This window comes from Sinohyriopsis cumingii, chromosome 3, assembly GCF_028554795.1.
Source record: "Sinohyriopsis cumingii isolate HCF-2022 chromosome 3, ASM2855479v2, whole genome shotgun sequence".
NCBI classification, from domain to species: domain Eukaryota; kingdom Metazoa; phylum Mollusca; class Bivalvia; order Unionida; family Unionidae; genus Sinohyriopsis; species Sinohyriopsis cumingii.
Genome location: NC_142963.1, coordinates 6,604,300 through 6,620,070, shown reverse-complemented (window position 1 = coordinate 6,620,070; position 15,771 = coordinate 6,604,300). Strand labels below are relative to the sequence as shown.

At 36.8% G+C, this 15,771-nt stretch overlaps 1 protein-coding gene across 1 annotated transcript in view; it reads right to left on the bottom strand.

Annotated features, from left to right (window-relative positions):
- Positions 1 to 15,771, bottom strand: part of LOC149802422 (equilibrative nucleobase transporter 1-like) — a 234,691-nt gene that overhangs the window by 139,053 nt on the left and 79,867 nt on the right. The window contains exon 2 of the mRNA XM_089951629.1: positions 9,483 to 9,649. Within this exon, the coding sequence (XP_089807755.1) occupies positions 9,483 to 9,649 (167 nt within the window). The remainder of the gene's footprint in view (positions 1 to 9,482; positions 9,650 to 15,771) is intronic.

Sequence of the window (15,771 nt, the reverse complement as noted above, 5' to 3'; positions counted from 1 at the left end):
ATTGGGCAATGAGTAGTCATTCTATATATATTCTATGAAGCACACTCTCTATGTGACAACTTCAATTGGACAATGAGTAGTCATTCTATATATATTCTATGAAATACACGCTCTATGTGACAACTTCAACTTGGCATTGAGTAGTCATTCTATGTATATTCTATTTAGCACACGCTCTATGTGACAACTTCAATTGGGCAATGAGTAGTCATTCTATGCATATTCTAAGAAGCACACTCTCTATGTGACAGCTTCAGTTGGACAATGGGTTGTCATTCTATATATATTCTATGAAGCACACGCTCTATGTGACAGCTTCAATTGGACAATGCGTTGTCATTCTATATATATTCTATGAAGCACACTCTCTATGTGATAACTTCAGTTGGACAATTCTCTTTGCGGCTTATTCAGAGGGTAGTGATTGAAGAACCCAGCTTCGTTAGGTAAAATACTTTCTGGCAGTGCATTACATTTTAACCTCTGACCCCAGTCAGACTTATCATTAATATCAGCTATCAGTCATTTATAATGAATATCGGCATAAACATTAATATCGGCCATAAGTCAATTGTAATGAATATCGGCATAAACATTAATATCGGCCATCAGTCATTTATAATGAATATCGGCATAAACATTAATATCGGCCATCAGTCAATTATAATGAATATCGGTATAATTATTAATATCAGCCATCAATCATTTATAATGAATATCGTCATAAACTGAAACAAGTAGCAGTTGAATAATGAGCATTGGCGCATTGTGAACATATAAATAATACGTTCTTTTTCGCAATGGCTTTGTCCAGGTATAATTAATCCAACACATAGCAATTTCAAGAAAAATAAAATTTTCAGGACTCTTGTTAACTGAAATTGTATGCTACTGCAACAACAAGTACGAGTGAGTTGTTATTCACTATAATGATTGCTACTACAACAGTAAGTACAAGTGATTGTTTTCTCTCACTACGATGAGTGCTACTGCTCACAACCCCACACTCTGCAACACAGCAGACTGTTTTGAGTGACCAACATCCAGTTTTATACGATCCAGCCCCCAATCAAACTCTATCCAATACCCTATATTTGCTAACACGCCGTTTGAAGTCACCAGTACTCAATTATCTAATATTCCGTTGATTTACAACCCAGTATTCCACATTTACTATTCATCACCCAGTTATCAACTATCGAACTTGCCGTTTCGAGTGACCTATTCTCAGCTATCTGCTATTCAATACCCCACACGATACCATTCAACGTGCCGTTCAAGTAACCAACATCCAAATATATATTAGTCATCACCAAGTTGTGTGATATACAACTGCCCACAATTACTATCTAAACGCCGTTTAGAGTGACCAATATTCAGTTAAAGACCAACACTCCACACTACACCACTCAACACATCGTTTGGAGTAACCAAATCCCAATTATCTACTATCAACAACGCCCAGTTATATACTCAACACTACCCAACATTTACTATCCAGCACACAGTGTGTAGTGAGTAACTGAAACCTTCCAAAAGTCAAAACATCAACAATTGAACATTGTTGCACTCAATTCGCCCCATCTCCCCTACGACTTGTTCTTATGTATGGGCGCCCATGAATCTGGATACAAACAGAGCCGTTATAAATTAAGTACGGAGCAAAACGAAGTTAAGAATTTGTAATACTCTATTCGTTTTTGCAATCCTAGATTTCAACTCGTTTACTAATCTGGTATCCGTTGTCGCTTGATAAACATACGTGGGTTTCTATGAAAATTCTTTTATGATTTGTTTTTTCAATTAGATTTGTAACAAACTGCCGATTTTTCTATTCTATATTTGGGACGCTGACAGACGTTACCCATTCGCTTGACAAACATTGTCAGAAAGTGTGTTGTAATGTTAATGCAATTATGAGGCAGATTTAGTTCTTTATTAAGTTTGTTACTTAAAACTGACGATTTTTAAGTACTAGATATCGAATATTGTACTTGTTAAAAATAAAACTGTTCTATGGAGAGAGAAGGGGGGGGGGGAACTTTGATACAACGTATCAGTAAGCAGCTTCTCTTTCTTCTAAACAGTGCACATGTATCCATTCTCAACAGCATTGTTTTATCCTCTCGGTTTTGCCTGGAATCAGCCTTGTTATGCCATTCAGATCAATTGTCGTCTTTACGAAGTATATGTTAGTACCTTCACGCAGCTCAGCAATAAACAACGAATTCTACTAACGACTATACGAGAATCATATTCTGTACCCACCAAGAGGAGGTAGCGATAGCATGGAAATCAATTGGTGTGCCCAAGGTAAACTCTATATTTATACGCCCATTCGTAAAGTGTAACACTACAACTGAAACTTTGTATTTTATCTGCTTCTCCCAGGTAGACAAATCTTCCTCTGGCTAAAGGTTTGTAACTGGGTCATCGCATATATCTAGGTCATTTGCTTTGGAATCGACTGACACAGTTACACTAGCCAGACGAAGCCACAGGAAATGTGTATTCTTCTTCCTGACGAACGTATACTATGATCGTTGTTCCTTGCTCCTAAACGTTCCCTTTCAATGAGTGGGTGATAGCTACCAGGTAAATCGATGTACATACAAGTATCGGTATCAAAGTAAAGGAGTTAGTCCCCTAATGGTTACAAGATCTCAGTACCATTATAAACTGGTATTTGCTGTCGCCTTAGGCAGCAATGATGTTATTATCACAATTGCAGGGTGATGCAAAATCTGGAAGGTCGTCTTTATTCCGGAAGATCAAATATCCAAGTATGATTTCCACGTAAATGATGAGGTTTCCTTTATTATCAATGAATTGAAAGTATTGACTTGGCTCCATCAAGTAGTCGATCATTGTGAATATCGGACGGTGAGTCAATTTTCGTACAAATAATTTAATGTAATTTTATAAAACGATCTTCTTTTTTATTAAGTTTGATGAGTTCTAAGCCGATACATTTTATGAATGGACACCACCTTTGAATTCATCTTGGCCCCTAGCTTACTGTTTCATTTTCAGAAATTCGTTAAGGTAGCATGAAAAATAAATTCACTCGACTGGATAAACATGAATCCTGTTGGTATTGGTTAGTGGTAAGAAAGTGCTAAAATTTGTACACTTGTATCAGTTGGTATCCATGATCGAGAGCATGAAACAATTCGAACCTCACCAACGTTCCCGGAAAAGCTTATTCATGGTCAGGGTGGAGGTAGTTCTTCATTAAACTATTCAGCACACGTGCGGCATAGAGGAAGCATGTTTCTGTGGCAATTATGATACCTGGTTAGATTGTACGAATTTTTCGATGGCGCATTTGACACTTGATCAGACGGTTGTAAAATCTATTGTGATCTAAGCTGATGTATTCTTTCAAACATTCAGGGCTTCCAGTGGGAATTGAGGTTATTTACACACACACACACACACACACACACATATATATATATATATATATATATATATATATATATATATATATATATATATATATATATATATATATATATATATATATATATATGTATGTATATATAAAATTTCTTCTCTTTGAGATTCGTTCGCTTCTTAAACAAGCATTTGACACTAGTTCATCTTCCAGACAAGCTGTTGCTTGGATTCAAAGGTTCGATGTCCACTACATCGTATTGGTAGGTAACGTGTCACATTTTTGGATCAGTTTTGAAGCGTCGATCTTGTAGTGTTTCTACATTTCTATCAGTTGTTATTCTTGACAATCTAATGTCTGGCATCGTTGGTATGATTTGTCATACAAACCTTGCAGGAAAAGAAGACGGATATTCGTTTAATAAACATCCCAGACAAATGTACACGGTATGTGCGTTTTCTCAATCATATCCTTCCAAGGAATAAGATCCAATCTTTCTTTCTGTACGCAATTTCTAGCATGTTTATCGACTTGTCCTGAGTTTCACACAAGTAATGTAACCAACGCAAAGCTTCATCCGGGTATCGAGGACTGACAGTTTGAATAGATTGGTGTCGTATGCAGGCTAGTTTCCTGTTGGGCAAAACACTTTTTAGTACACTAATTCACACACTTTTGGCAATGGTATAAATTTATTTCAGTTGCTCAATACATCAGTTATTCAAAAATAGTTATCGAAAGGTGCAATAGTTACTTCATAAGGGGTCCATGTCATATTGGCATTAGCCACTTCTGTCATTGTATCCGTATAATATCCTATTTCCTTTTCTTGTTCCAGTCGTCATAAACTACTTCTTAGAGGTGGATGGCATACTTTTGAATCTAGCATTGATGAACCAACTTGACGCCTTTGTCAGAAAAAGGACGTCGTTTCTTTCTTACGCAAACGTGTGACCTCTTTGTGCTGTTATTGGTACAAACATGATTTCCACAGGTGGAAAACACTGCCAATAGTTGGTAAGCACTTTTCTGTCGTTGGAAGCGTTTCATGCGATGCTGCTCGTAACATGTTGAACTGACGAATGTTCGCTTTCATGTAGAGCGTTGAGATCGGAATTGTCTTTCTGGAATCAAAGACCTGGAGACTAAAGAGCCACAACGTCGTTCTCAAATATAAATATATATATATATATATATATATATATATATATATATATATATATATATATATATATATATATATATATATTTGTTGCGATAGTATTAAAAAAATCATGAGATACCAGTCATAGCATTGAAATGATCTTAGTGATGAAAACGGGAATACGTTTTCCGTCTGGAAAGTCCGGTTTTTGGAACACGAGATCTGTACGAACAAATTGAAGGTATATATTTCAACGAATAACAAAGAGTCTACAAGTCTTGATGGCTTTGCATTGCAACAACTCCACATATGCTCTTTCTGGTGTTGCCTGCGTCTTCAAAATGGACCTTGCTTGTCTCCCTTTCTATACTTTGTCCAATTTTCCAATGCTCTTCCATGATAGTTTCCATTTCGCTGTATCGTTTTCCTTGCATGTGATAGAGACAAAACGGCTAAGCACATTTCATCTTGATGGTTGTCAATCTGAACTATGCTTCTTTGGTACTGTAAAGTTGATCGTGCAATCAAACTTATGTTTTCCTTTGCGTCTTCAAGGTGAAACGTGCGTCATACTGAAGATGATTTTTCTATTGCTATTTTCAAACTCATTCTTGTATTGTTGAATGTGTTAAAGTTTGTTCAAGGTTTTAGATGAAGTTCATTCTGCAGGTGTACTAAACTAGATCCACACAGAATATTACAACCTGTCATGCGACATCGAATGTCTCAACGGAATATGTTCTTTAGCTTGACACTGTTGTTGTAATTCTTCTAACATTGATTTAAATGAGACGGTATTGAAAACAACTGGTTTCTTTGTCAGAATTTGAGAATGGAAATCTTTTAAAATGATCGTGTACGTAGTTCTAATATATTTGGTAGTTAATGTTTGAGTATTTTGAATGTGAAAATAATCTTCAGATGCTAACAGACGAATTTCTTGTTTACTCTCACTCATGTGAACTTATGCTAACACTTTGCTTATACTGTAAGGCGCCGTTGAATTTAGTAGATCTTGGCTTCACGTTTCTTCTGGAAAATACGTGATATTTTCATTATGATTGCGGATTCAAGTGTAATTGACTAAATCGCCTCTTTTTCCATATCATGATACCACCTCTACCTACCAGAATACGCTGATGCAGTGTCCATCTGTAAAAATGTAGCAGAGATAACATATCACACTTCTGGTCAGAAATGTACACAAACATTCGACTATACATTTCCAAAATGACTTTTGGAGGGATTGGGCTTTTGTTTAATTTGGCAATCAGTTGAGTAGTATCTCTTTTGTAGATCTGTGCAGGTTCTGAAAAGTATCATCGTTTGAGAAAAACTGTGAACTGAACAATTTAATTTTTAGCTGCCTTAAATTCAAGTTGCTGTAGTTTCCCAATATGAAATGAGAGACAGTTAACAGATTCTTTTCGAAACAAGTAGGAATACTCCATGTATGGTCGTTTTAAGATTTGACGTTTTTCAAACTCGAACAGTTGGATTTGCTTATCGCTTTGGTCCGACAATGTCATTTCAGCTCCAACAAGCATCGACTACAGTAAGTTTCTAATAAATGTAGCCGCTTTCAAAGCAAGGACTAGGTACTTCAGCTCTGGAAGTCATTTTAGGACTGTTTTGAACGTAACAAAATTGCCTCGTGGAAAACAAATCGCTTTTCTTTTCTGTAGGAACTATGTTATGATAGTCTTGAATAGGCGGACACTCTTTTTGAATACGAGCTGAGAAGACGGAGAATGCTATTGGATAAGAAATGAGTAGGTGGAGAATGCTTTTGCATACGAATTTAGTAGGTGGAGAATGCTTTTGCATACGAATTGAGTAGGTGGAGGATGCTGTTGGATAAGAATTGAGTAGGTGGAGAATGCTTTTGCATACGAATTTAGTAGGTGGAGAATGCTTTTGCATACGAATTGAGTAGGTGGAGGATGCTGTTGGATAAGAATTGAGTAGGTGGAGAATGCTTTTGCATACGAATTTAGTAGGTGGAGAATGCTTTTGCATGCGAATTGAGTAGGTGGAGAATGCTTTTGCATACGAATTTAGTAGGTGGAGAATGCTGTTGGATAAGAATTGAGTAGGTGGAGAATGCTTTTGCATGCGAATTGAGTAGGTGGAGAATGCTTTTGCATACGAATTTAGTAGGTGGAGAATGCTTTTGCATACGAATTGAGTAGGTGGAGAATGCTATTGGATAAGAAATGAGTAGGTGGAGAATGCTTTAGCATACGAATTGAGTAGGTGGAGAATGCTTTTGCATACGAATTGAGTAGGTGGAGAATGCTTTTGCATACGAATTGAGTAGGTGGAGAATGCTATTGGATAAGAATTGAGTAGGTGGAGAATGCTATTGGATAAGAAATGAGTAGGTGGAGAATGCTTTTGCATACGAATTTAGTAGGTGGAGAATGCTTTTGCATACGAATTGAGTAGGTGGAGAATGCTATTGGATAAGAAATGAGTAGGTGGAGAATGCTTTTGCATACGAATTTAGTAGGTGGAGAATGCTTTTGCATACGAATTGAGTAGGTGGAGAATGCTATTGGATAAGAAATGAGTAGGTGGAGAATGCTTTTGCATACGAATTTAGTAGGTGGAGAATGCTTTTGCATGCGAATTGAGTAGGTGGAGAATGCTTTTGCATACGAATTGAGTAGGTGGAGAATGCTTTGCATACGAATTGAGTAGGTGGAGGATGCTATTGGATAAGAATTGAGTAGGTGGAGAATGCCTTTGCATACGAAATGAGTAGGTGGAGAATGCTTTTGCATACGAATTGAGTAGGCGGAGGATGTTATTGGATACAAATCAAGCGTTTCTACTTCAAATCCGTAAGAGTGAACTTCTGCCAAAAGATCTGTCTTAGTATGAGATGACACAAAAATGTTAATTTAGAAAAATTGATGCAGACTCTGTCTTCACTTTTAGCAAAACATACTCTGTTTCTGAATTGTTCACTCTCTGTTGTCGATCTATTTGTTTGCCTGTCATTCTTTCTTGATATTTGGCAACGCAGAACACAATTGTATCCAAAGTGTTCGATGCAGAACTTTCAGGTTTCTGTTGTATGACCGTTTTCAAATTTGAACAGTGTTGTGACTGTTCGGTCTAAAACTAAGTAACAGAAAAAGCAAAATCAACAATTGTTTTTGTACAACTTAACAAACAATTTTTTTCCTTAGAATACAATGTGAAAATTAATAAGGAACTTACAGTATCGTGAATTAAATCTCAAATAATCTTACTAGAGTAGCACAAGTGCAAAAATATAGTGTTACGAATGAATTCTAATCTTGAATGTGTTGATGTACCAATATCCCTGAATATTCCGATGTACCAATGGTCTTGCTGTATCCTAATGATAAAATCCTGAATTTCTTGGAATTAATTCACAATAATCCCATAATAGCATTTTAGTCAATGACCAGTTTGTCATTCCATTGAATAATTTGGATACGTAGTTCATGTCAAATTATATCTGAACACAGTTAAAAGTGATTCCGCAAAAACTGACTTTAAGATGGGAATGAATAACTGTTTACTTGGTTTTCTTCATATACAGACTGCCACATGATTTAAGACTAACAAAATGTCATGAACCTAGGTAATATCCAATGGAAATTTCCCTCAAATTTGTAAACTAGACCAGGTCTGTGTGCTTAAATTGTATCAAATAACCTGAAAACAATCAGTTAGACCAGATACTTTCTAAGGAAACTCCAATGTAATAAACTGAAATTCAAGTAAAGTACATGCTGCAATCATGGAAACAAGTTAGATATGCAATATACTGTTTACAAATGACCCTTACAATCTACAATCATGGACAAATGTTAAACACACATATGTTATACATAACAGCAGAACAAATTAGTTTCTTTCTCTGTCAATCTGCGCTTTGTCACAAATGATGTCAAAAGTGTTCGATGCAAAACGTTGAAGCACCTTTATTCTGTTGCTTCCGAACTCGAACATAAATATAATCTTTCGCTTTATCGAATTGAAAATGGAAGTGCATTGTTTGCTTTCAACAAAGCTGCTATAATATAGCAGGTCTGTAGAAACTGAATTATAACTAACATCCCTTGTACCTTCTCAATTTTAAAAATACACACGAAATATAGAATTATTTCCCATGTAAACTGCTCCTTATGGTCTAAGATGTTATTCCGATGTTAAATTATCCTTATGCCCCAGAGTAACATTCATATGTTAAATGACTATTTTGCCCGGAATATCGTTGTGTCCATATTAACTTTACATTGACCCCAAAGTGCCACACATTGCTACTAAAATCAGACGCATTACTATGCATATTTCTTGCGAATGATAAAACATATAGAACACATTTATAATAGAAACCTTTTATTAAGTCTGACCAGAATTTATTCCAAGACTAAGTCGCTAGAATACCGACAAGCCATGCCAATCAGATACAAGAGCACCTTATTAATAAATATATCACTGATATTACACCCTTATAGGAGACTGATATGGTATATGGATATATGCACCAGAAATTAAAATCTATAGAATGGTAGTAATCTCATCCAATTAGATGCAGGATGACGTCATTAATATGCATGTATTTAGCTAACTGCCTACTTATGACAGTTTAATTAGATAAACCCATATTTCATGTAAGACCAAAATTAGATTAGAATAATGGATTCCTGGGTGGCGAGAAGCTCAACCAATCCGATTCAAGACCAGCCAAGGAAGATGCGGATGGACAATACACGTCCGCATAGTGCGAGATAGAAGTTGGGTCAAATCACAAGCACAATGGCCTTTGTTAGATGAACTAAAATTTAGACACTGTCCAACTTCAAACAACTTTAGAAGGGATTAAAATTTATTATTATTTATGATTTACTTGATTTACTCGAACTATTAAGACACCTGTATGCTGGTAATAGCTACCTCGGTTCCTCCATACACAGTTCTTCATGAATTCCCTCATCTTTCAGAATAAAAACAAGCGTACCCCATCCAAACTGTATGCCACCAAAACAGATTACTTCCAAACACACCCATATTAGAACGACATGTCGCCATCGTATGAGGTCCATCTTTGCAGTCTTAGAAATCTGGAAAGGAAGAGTCAAAGATTGTATATTTTATTGAAGTTAAATTGTTTAGACAAATATATCTTGCCATATATAAAATGAATCTTTTTCATTTATAAGTCAACAGCACAGTGATATTTTTTTCTTCAAATTGCCAATTCAAATTAATTCGAGGACATCCAAAGAGAAAAAGCGCTTCCGGGAATTATCTGTGTATACGTGGTATTCAAGCGAGATCAGTTCAGATATCTATCTCCCGTAGTACAAGGTTTTGGCAGACAAGTGACTGTGTCGCTCTTTTCAAATCATAAGTTGATTGATTGATTGATTGATTGGTTGACTGATTGATTGATTGATTGACTGATATCTGTAGTTCTTCCTTGCTACAAAGAGTACAGTCAGTCAGTCACACAAAAACATGAAAAATGAACAATCGAAAACTTATCAATAAATCTGGTCAATAAAATCAAACAAAAAGCAAAGTTGAGTGAATGCTGTATATTCAGCATAGAAATAAGCGAGAACATTCAAACCACTAGGTACATACAAATAGTCATACGTGCAATAAGCGCTAGAGTGGTTGTTGTTGTTGTTATGGGGTTTAACACCATTTTTCAGCACATGATAGGATATGCTTGGCGGCCAGTATTAATGATGGAGCAAGAACCCGGGAAAACCCCGGGAAGAACCACCGACCCACGAGAAGCTACTTGCAAGCTTTCTCACATACCCACATTAGCCGAATCCTAGACTCGAACCCACGCAGATAGAGGTGAGATAGCAGTGGTCCGTAACGGAGAGTGCTTTAGACCACTCGGCCACTCGGGGCCCCCAAGCGCTAGAGTGGAACAAATTACCCAAGATGACATAGGTATACTCGATGCGTAACTTTTAAGTATATGACAAGGATATCAGCACATTAAATGTCAACACCATGCACAATCAAACGTTGCACGTACATGTTTTTCACATGGAAATAATAGTCGTGACACAGATGATAGAAATACATAAGTTGATCATTAGTACTAACAAAACAAAAAAAAAAACACTAGTACATCATGGGACATCATTCTCGCCTGAGTATTCACAAAATCAATAACGGACAATAAACGTAAATACAGTAAATATGCACAGACAATTTGACAATAACTTCAAAAAACAATTCACGCAGCAATCAATTAACAAGAGAAATATAAACATTTTGAAAGCGTGTGCAAATCGACTAAAAGTTAAATCACAATATTGATAATAACTCGACAAGAGTAACGAGTCTTCTAGCTACTTGACAATTACAGACTGAATCAAGCTGCCATCATATAATGACTTCTAAAATGTATTTTGCTTTGCTTCTTCGTTTAGTCTACATTTCAACGCATTGTCATGTGGTGTACGAACTTTGAATTAACTATGCATTTCAAAACGAATAGTTTTGTATGCCATGATATAGGAACGACTCTGTAAGCTTTAAATGATCAAACTTCGAATCACTCATCGTTCTCACACGTATTATTGTCGTATCCAGCTTTTAATAATCGAACTTCGAAACACTCATCGCTTAAAAATGAAATTTTATATATCCTAATATAGGTCAGAGGTTAGAAACATAGATCGCATCCCCATGAATGAAGATAGTCTCATCTAGCCTGTCGGTATTGGGATTATCAATTACAATGTGAACCATTAACGACATACATCATAATAGGAAATATACAAATGCTGGGAACCTAAACGAAGGCCACGATTGCTCAAAGAAATTCAGTCGTTGATAACGAACTGGTAACTCAGCAAATTATATTTTGAGTCAGTTGAATTAGTACTGTAATAGTAGTTACCCACAAGAATAACTGAACCGTACACTGCGTATGTATTGAACTTTCCATGTAGTTCTCCAGTGTACTTCGAGTATAATTCAATAGTGTCCCAGTGTACTTCGACTATAATTCAATAGTGTCCCAGTGTACTTCGAGTATAATTCAATAGTGTCCCAGTGACTTGATAATTTAACTTGAATGAAAAAGACAAACGTATTATAATTTATTCTTAATCCAATATCAGCAATGCCGTCATCGCCAATCTGTAAAAGATCTTTGTCGTTATTGCACGTGATATGCCCTGATATAGCCACACACCCTTTTCCACGAATCCTACGCAAGGGACACGCATTATCATAGTCGACAGCGGCAATAGACATGTAGTTGCCAATTGTTGTTGTTGTTGTTGTTGTTGTTCTAGGGTTTAACGCCATTTTTCAGCACAAGATAGGCCATATATGGCGGCCAGTATAACTGGTGGAGGAAGAACCCTGGAAAACCCAGGAAAGAACCACCGACCCACGAGAAGCTACTGGCAGGCTTTCCCACGTACCCACGTTAGCCGAGCCTTAGTTGCCAATAATACAGTCCAATAACTTGAATTGTTCTTGACATTGTCATTGTTGAGAAAATCTCTTAGAAAGCATTATCCGGAGCTGACTAAAGAATACAAACTCGTGTAAGCAATATGACAGTGATAGTGACGTAATAGTTCTCACCAGTCGAGAAGCTCGTGCACTTCATATCTAACCAAAGAGTGTATAAAGCAACGATATGCAAGATAAAACTCGGGGAGTCGTCGAGTATTGTAGAGATTTCGCTTGTATCTAACTGGCCGTTTTATTAGGAATTGACTCGTCTGGGTAACGTAAAGGTCGCGTGGTATCAGTGTATATTAAGGCCTGAAGGCGAGTTTTTCGGGATTCAGTTGTGTATCATCATCAAAGAAAGAAGACGAAAGAAGCGAAAAATGAAGATAGTCGTGAGGTAATTGTTGTAATTAATAGGATGGAGGTGGAGTGCATGAAAGCTTTCCACGACTATATCAATATGAAAGGCGATAAAGGGAATGGTTGAGTTTATAAACAGCTCGTAGTCAAGCGCCAGGGCTCGAGAAGATTTATCAAATACCGACACCAATCTCTGAGTAAAAAGAGTACAAACAGCGAGATAGGAGGTTCGCTACAGATGTTGTACAGAAGGCCTGCGTGATGATAAACCTAACGATTTCCATGTTGGACAGTGCCCACCAAAGGACTAAGTTCAGAAGGCCTATATGATGATAAAATGAAAAACCTGACCATTTCCATGCTGGACAGTGCCCACCAAAGGACTAAGTATAGAAGACCTGCATGATGACAAAATGATAAACCTAACAATTTCCATGCTGGACAGTGCCCACCAAAGGATTAAGTACAGAAGGCCTATATGATGATAAAATGATAAACCTAACCATTTCCATGTTGGACAGTGCCCACCAAAGGACTAAGTACAGAAGGCCTGCATGATGATGAAATGATAAACCTAACAATTTCCATGCTGGACGGTGCCCACCAAAGGACTAAGTACAGAAGACCTATATGATGATAAAATGATAAACCTAACCATTTCCATGTTGGACAGTGCCCACCAAAGGGCTAAGTACATAAGACCTGCATGATGTTAAAATGATAAACCTAACCATTTTCATGTTGGACAGTGCCCACCAAAGGACTAAGTACAGAAGACCTGCATGATGACAAACTGATAAACCTAACAATTTCCATGCTGGACAGTGCCCACCGAAGGATTAAGTACAGAAGGCCTATATGATGATAAAATGATAAACCTAACCATTTCCATGTTGGACAGTGCCCACCAAAAGACTAAGTACAGAAGGCCTGCATGATGATGAAATGATAAACCTAACAATTTCCATGCTGGACGGTGCCCACAAAAGGACTAGGTACAGAAGGCATATATGATGATAAAATGATAAACCTAACCATTTCCATGTTGGACAGTGCCCACCAAAGGACTAAGTACAGAAGACCTATATGATGATAAAATGATAAACCTAACCGTTTCCAAGTTGGACAGTGCCCACCAAAGGACTAAGTACAGAAGGCCTATATGATGATAAAATGATAAACCTAACCATTTCCATGCTGGACGGTGCTCACCAAAGGACTAGGTACAGAAGGCGTGCATGATGATAAACCAAACTATTTCCATGCTGCACAGTGCCCACTACGTGATTATTCGTGGCAACAGCCACCGTTGTGTCAATACTTATTTCGTAATCATAATCTATAATAAACTGCTTTAGGGCCAAAATAATGTTTCCGTGAATTTCCTACATGCTGAATAGTCAAATTTATTACAGCAGATGTGGAACCCGGGCGTTTGCTTTTAACAATTCGTACGAAAGCAGGCTCAAAGTCATTTTCACTAGTAACTTACGAATTGCTGTCTCATCCACATAGATATATCAATGTTACCTACACAGAACGTTTCGGATTATATTGTATGATACAATGAAACATTAGTATCCCCATTATCATCCAAATTATCAAAATCATTATATTTTTTTTTACCTTTGCTAATATGAGATATGTATAGCTGGCTTATGACCTTTTTATTCTTACTGGACTAATGGAAGAAACATCACCGTTTCTACATGAAGTCTGTGCAGCAGTGTTTGGCCTATTACTGCACGTGCCCTGGACACTTACAGGCCTTGCAATTTATTTTAGTTATATCCCTTTCTAAATATAAATTTACGTTTTGATATGTTCGAATGTGACCTTGATCTGCGACAGCTTAACTATAAGTGTTGGGCATAAAATATAGTTAGGATCGTTGTTAGGTATAGGGGTACCATCATTGAGATTGTTTACGTATAATCTTGGCTTGACTGTTAAATTAAACGAGTCTTGAGACACATTTTGTCGTTAGTTCCAATACACGCCGGAAACTCTTGGTGCACTAGGACCACAGTATGTACTTGCCAATGGATCTGAAGAAAAAGGCATCCAAAATGACCTATTTTGAAAGGCATTTTCTCTTAAAACGCTTGACTTTTAAATGACATTCACAAGAACGGGATGATGCAAGATACTAATTTGAATTTAACAACTGTATATCTTTTCGCTTTCTCTGTGAAAGGACAATTTTATTGGATGATTGATCAAATTCTGTAAATAGTTCATTCTGAGACGAGTTTTAGCGCAATAATTCCCGCCAGCTAACAGCTATTCTGTTCATTTCTTCAATCACTGGCAGACACTATCATTGCGAATAATTGTGCTGGGAAGCGGATGCGTCATCGCTATTGCCAGCCAAAACAGCTGATATCAGCTTAGAATTTGCGGGTGAACATGTGGTCCTGTTTTAACTTAAAATCTGACTTGTGCCAATCGATGTAATTGAGACAAATTACCTTTGGGTGATGTAATCATGTCATTAATAATCAAGGATGCTTCGCTCTTCTAATGATACTAGCTAACTGAGTCGCCAACCACTCGCCATTCCGGAAACCCCCTCCCCCCAACGACATGCTTTGTACCCTTCACGGTCTAGATCATGAGTTTATAAAATGCTCAGTTCTTTCTTTATTACTATGAATATGCGGTATATTTTATTAATGAAGTCTTCATTAGGAATACCCCTGTAGCAGTCAGAGTGCAAGTAGTTTTTCTAGATACAAATCTCAGGCTTTCTATGAAGAGTCTTATAACTCTTGTACAATTATTCCTCACCTGAGGGAAAATAGAGGACAAGAATCAGCAAATGTTGAAACTCGACGTTGACTATCATTTGTAATGAAAAGTGTAATCACGTGGAAATTCTACATAGGCGTTTATGGTCTGCACAACAATGATAAAAACAATCTCTTGGGTATAGTTCAAGTAAGTTTGAACGAACAAAACACATGCGTAATAATTGATATATGCAAATGATAACAATGTATTAAAAGTCCAGCATTAAGGAAAATTACATCAAATTCAACATTCCATTCATAAAATGTGATGCTCATAGTGCGAGATGCGACAACACACTATAAAAATACATGATAAATACTTTATCATTTGATAAGTCCGGAACTGAAACAAATCTGCCTGGGCGCCATCATGCTGCTTGATTTATTACTAAGGCACCTGAAGAATACAAAGCACCCATCATAAATCATTGCACGTGACAACGGTCGAAATAAGCAAGTTAAAAAGGTATGGATCACCCTATCAAACTGATACATTTGGACTATCACAATATAAAATCAGTAAAATAGTTAGGACATCAAAATACAGAACAATGTTCACTGGATAACTCTAGTTGTTTAATAAACATAAA